Raw genomic sequence first — 2,024 nt, 5'->3', positions numbered from 1 at the left:
GGTTCACGGAGGTTCCGGGGATCCCCTTGGGGCAAATTAAGGTGGGACAACACCAAACGGTCGAGTACTGGCTTGTAACTTTAATGCATATAATCTTTAGGAAAAAGGGAACTGTTGGATGTGAAATCTAAGGTAGAGCGGAATTACAATAAATGCCGTCGGCATCTACAGATTCACAGAGTATTACTACTGTCCCGATCTCCGAGAAGCAGCCTACGTCTTCATCCTCCAGAGATAAATGACTTGGCAAAGAAAACTCACAACGAGACTATCACCCGCTGACACCAAAACCCACAATAATGTGACAGCTCCTAACGATGCCAAAGGAAACTCCCAATTACCCACAAGAGCAGAACGACAATAATACAACAACTAACAACCATGATCCAAAAAACTCGCAACCACTTATTGTCACTAATAAAGAAAAACTCGTAATTGCTTATTGATACTGAGAAAGAAAACTTGTAACGGTGTGAACCATAGGTGCCAGGAAAATAGCTGGAGACAGGGAGAGGTCAAGAGATGCTTGAAGAGAAAAGGGAAAGGAAAAGGAGAGAGAGAGGAAAGCGTTCAGAAAGATATCACCATGCTTGGACCCAGCGATGGTCAAGGTCTAGGGGGGACAGGGGTCCTCTGGTAGCCATGTGCATCCTTCCTCTTGTTTATTCACCTTTTTAGAGACAAAAGTTCTCATGTCTCCACCTGTCTTCAGGATCGACCCTATTGAACCCCCTCTCCGACCCCCATTATTTTGGGCCCCCCCAGGATGGATTGTAACCCCTTCCAATGGGAATGTGGGGCAGATGCCATGAAATTGAATGATTTACCCTTGCACACCCCTTTCTGGACTAGCTTAAAACTATTGCACACCCCTTTCTGGACTAGCTCAAAATGACACATTTAATTCGCTGGTTCTCTAAATAGGCTTTAGACAAGGCTGTGCCTGAAAGCAAAGCCATCCAGCATGGGAGCTATGCCCGAAGGATCCCAAGGTGTAAACGATCTACATTCATGTTCTAACGTCCTTTTCACATTTTTCAGGTTCGACTGGCACTGATGCGAGCAGACTATTTAATGAACAACGTCAAAACGCACAATTATATAAAGGACAACAAGGAGTGCATCACAAACACCCTCAAGGAAATGCACGGCCCATCTCGCCCTGGTTTTCCCCGCCCCCTCAGCCGGCCTCGCCTGCCCTACGCCATCGTGTTTGCTGTCAGAGGCTGGAGCGGGGTGAGCATAACCAATGCCATGGAGACGTACGATGCCCATGCGGACAAGTGGGTGAGAGTCACATGTGAGCAAGAGAGCCCCTCGCCTCTCACAGCACGGCTTATTTAAAAGGCTTTATCTACGTCATCAGTTGGACAGCAGGGATTATTTCAACAGCGTCAAGCGGTTCGACCCGCTTCAGAAAACATGGCAGCAGGTTGCACCCATGTACGCATGGCACTGCTACATCAGCGTCACCGTTCTTGACAACCACATCTACGCCATGGGAGGCTTCGATGGGCACACGCGCCTCAACGCAGCAGAACGGTACGAGCCGGAGACCAACCCGTGGACGCTGATTGCCCCCATGCAGGAGCGGAGATGTGATGCCAGCGCGACCACGCTCCATGGAAAGGTAACGGACCGGGAGATCACGGAGAGCAGTTCAGGTCGAGGTATGGTGAGGAGGACAAGGAACCAAACAAACATCAGTGCGCAGCGTCACACAGGGGGCAAGTGCCCGTCCCTCCGTACGGCACGCATGAAGGTAGGGGCTCAGATGGAGCTCAGCCTCTTACTGGGCGACGTGCCTGATGAACACAGCCACCGCTCCGAGTTCCTCATCTGGATAGAAAAGAGGAGCTGTGGGAGCAGGAAAGGTAAACAATGCTCCCTTTAACCTGATGAACCATTTAATAGAGAGTGGAAGAAAGTTCACACAAACCCAATTCATTACATCCTGGAGCTCCAGCTATAAAGCTCTCCAAGAGGCAGCCGCCGGCTGGAGCGGTGGAGACGCAGACAAGAAC

The 2,024-nt window shown here is 50.0% G+C and overlaps 1 protein-coding gene across 1 annotated transcript in view; it reads left to right on the top strand.

Moving 5' to 3' along the window:
* Nucleotides 1-136: 136 nt before the first annotated feature.
* LOC104471151 (kelch-like protein 10) overlaps nt 137-2,024 on the top strand; it is a gene marked incomplete at both ends in the record, with an annotated part of 2,306 nt that continues 418 nt past the window's right edge. The window contains 4 exon segments of the mRNA XM_010086394.1: nt 137-232; nt 1,042-1,315; nt 1,318-1,362; nt 1,365-1,630. Coding sequence (XP_010084696.1) covers nt 137-232; nt 1,042-1,315; nt 1,318-1,362; nt 1,365-1,630 — 681 coding nt within the window.

This window comes from Pterocles gutturalis, unplaced genomic scaffold (genome assembly GCF_000699245.1).
Source record: "Pterocles gutturalis isolate BGI_N339 unplaced genomic scaffold, ASM69924v1 scaffold8996, whole genome shotgun sequence".
In the NCBI taxonomy this organism is placed as follows: domain Eukaryota; kingdom Metazoa; phylum Chordata; class Aves; order Pterocliformes; family Pteroclidae; genus Pterocles; species Pterocles gutturalis.
Note: the sequence above shows the minus strand (reverse complement) of the source record. Positions and strands in the feature narration are given on the sequence as shown.